The 2,641-nt window shown below is 31.6% G+C and overlaps 1 protein-coding gene across 1 annotated transcript; it reads left to right on the forward strand.

The window, feature by feature from the left end:
- Positions 1-296: 296 nt before the first annotated feature.
- On the forward strand, positions 297-1,967 carry LOTGIDRAFT_157016 (hypothetical protein; the record flags this gene model as incomplete). The annotated part of the gene is made up of 3 exons (XM_009048277.1): positions 297-366; positions 1,246-1,389; positions 1,747-1,967. 3 exons carry the CDS (start codon positions 297-299, stop codon positions 1,965-1,967), a joined length of 435 nt encoding a protein of 144 aa, XP_009046525.1.
- Between the last annotated feature and the right edge of the window lie 674 nt (positions 1,968-2,641).

Raw genomic sequence — 2,641 nt, forward strand, 5'->3', positions numbered from 1 at the left:
TTAATTTAATAAATAATTGGTATCTATAGTAGATATTGAATAGATACAGTAGATGATAGCCTATGGTGTATATTCAGAGTAAACACCATCCACACTTAACCCACATTGTCAATATAACATACTGTCATCTATACATAGAGAAAAAAGACTTTTATATAGGCTAGAATGAAATGAAATAATCGAGAGGAATATAACCACAATATTTATATTGTGATAAAACATCTTTGTTAGAATGTAGTGTCTTATTCGGGTGTCTTTTTAAAGAACAACACGAAGACGAAAATTTTTCCGTTAAAATGGAGTCTTTACCAAAGACATGGACAAAGATTCTTTTACTGTGTGCTGTATTCACTGTCAGTCAATCAGGTAATGATACTCTATTTTTTATCATCTGTGAATCACAGGATCAGACACTTTTTACCATAAAAAGTACTCTAGAACGTCGATTTTAAGCTTGAAGATCACTGTAGGTTATAAACTAAGGGAATTAAATTAAAATGGTTCCGATCAAATTATCAATTTGTTTTACCTATATATTGACTAAAAAGTGTACGTTATTGATTATTTAACTTAGTATCTTCAGATATCGAAAAAAATGTTTTTTAGAGTAGTAATTCATTATAAGAAAGTTTTTCTTTTCAAGATTCGTTTAGATGATTAAATGTTTGAAGATAACTTAAGTTAAAATACGTCGACGAACCAAATTAAACAAATAGTTAATTCTAGTATTCTAGCTTTTTATATTCCAAAGCTTAACTAAGATACTGTAATCTGATTGGTTGATTAAACTGTACTAATCATGAAAACATGCTATTATCATTTAAGATAACTTTTAATGAAAAGGTCCCGTGTTACTTTTTGGCACAATTTGATATTTAATTAATTAGAAATTTGTGTCTATTATACAAAGCTGAAATTAATTACTGAAACAAGTATATCTCAAAAGCTGTATCTTTTTAGGTTGGTATTGCTTAAAGTCCGTTAAAAACTTTTATTCAGACTTTCAGTAGTGTCCGAAACAAATTTATTTGCCGCGTGTTTCAGTCACAACGACCATTCAGATAATTCAGCCGTGTAAAAATTTAAAATTAAAAGATTCATGCATCTATGAGACTAGCTCAGAAAGATCTTGTGAAGTTCAAACAAAGGATGGACTTTTTTTTATTACACTATTGTCAGTTTTGGATAGGTTTATAACTAAATGACCCAACTTGACCTTCAATAAATAATGTTACTGTATTTCAGTGGAAAGATATGTGTGTCGTACTTGCCAATATCAAAGCAATATGAAAGATACATCATGTATATACGAGGCAGAAAACATGACTGAAATACAAAATAACGTTAAATGTCCAGGATTGTGTTTAATACAAAGTAGATGGGATAAAGGTGAGAGCATACAAATAAAATATAATAGTTTAAAATTGATATAGTATATAATTTATATAGATGTCGTTTTAATACAGAATTATATAAACATAAAAAACTCGAAACCTTGGGAGAATCAACAAACAAATTCGATCATCACGAAATTCAAGTGAGCCTTTTTCAGCATTATTCAATTTTATATCAAATTTTCTTTGCCATTATAACTCAAAATGCTATAATATCTTGCACCAAATAAACGTTTAATAGCCAATGCTATAATAGCATTATGTGCAAAATGAACCAAGTTTCTATAAATGTACGTTAATACATGCAGTGGGCATTACCTTTCTAATAACCATTATGTAACTTATTCTTCAGAAACTATGTTACCAACATTTCTACTTCGTGGCTGCTCAAATTTACCACGCGAAACAGAAGATGTTTGTAATGAGGATGTTTTGGGATATGAGTGTCTTTCACAGTGTAGTGGACATTATTGTAATGTTGATTTGGGACTTACTCCAGGTGGAAGTCAGAGAGCAGCAAGTCGAAATCTAGTAGTCGCTATGACCTTCGGTTTCATCTTTCTTGTCAAGTAAAAAACGAAATCACCAAGCACTCTCGTGGACTTAAATAGAAATCTTTAAAATTCCCAGCATGCTGTTTACCAGCATCATTTTGAAGCAACACGTTCGACCAATCATACCTTTGTCTTAGAAACGGGATTTTGTTTTAGCTAAGCATATTAGTTATATTGTTTACAGCTCGCTGGAAGAGAATGTGCGATTCTCGTTTTAGTACTTCTGAAGGGTATTTGCCTATACATGTATTCAAGACAAAAATCATTTCCCGAAAATGCAAACTGTCTCTTTTAACAAGACGTTTTAATAGTTTGCTCTTTCAGAATTTTTAACTTTTTCTGTGAAAGATTTATCACAATATTAGTTTTCCAATCGTTCGCCTAAAACCTTTAGGCTGTGAAGTTTTCAGAATGATAATCTAACGAAAAGCTCGCCAATAAACAACAAAATGCCTACCGAGTATGTGGAATTTTTCTAATGAACTATCCTATAAACCTTACCTCTTATATTGTATACCTTGCCGTTAGTAGTATACATTTTTATATTTTGAAAAGTGTCAGTTTTATTCCCTTTGAGTATCCAACACATCAAATCGATTTGTGAAATCAAAATGTTTACAGTGGCGTTAAAGATGCTGGTCCGGCTTTGCTCCCTATCCCTCTCACCCCTCCCCTCCCCCCCCCCCCCCCTAA

This window comes from Lottia gigantea, assembly GCF_000327385.1.
Source record: "Lottia gigantea unplaced genomic scaffold LOTGIsca_12, whole genome shotgun sequence".
Lineage (NCBI taxonomy): Eukaryota > Metazoa > Mollusca > Gastropoda > Lottiidae > Lottia > Lottia gigantea.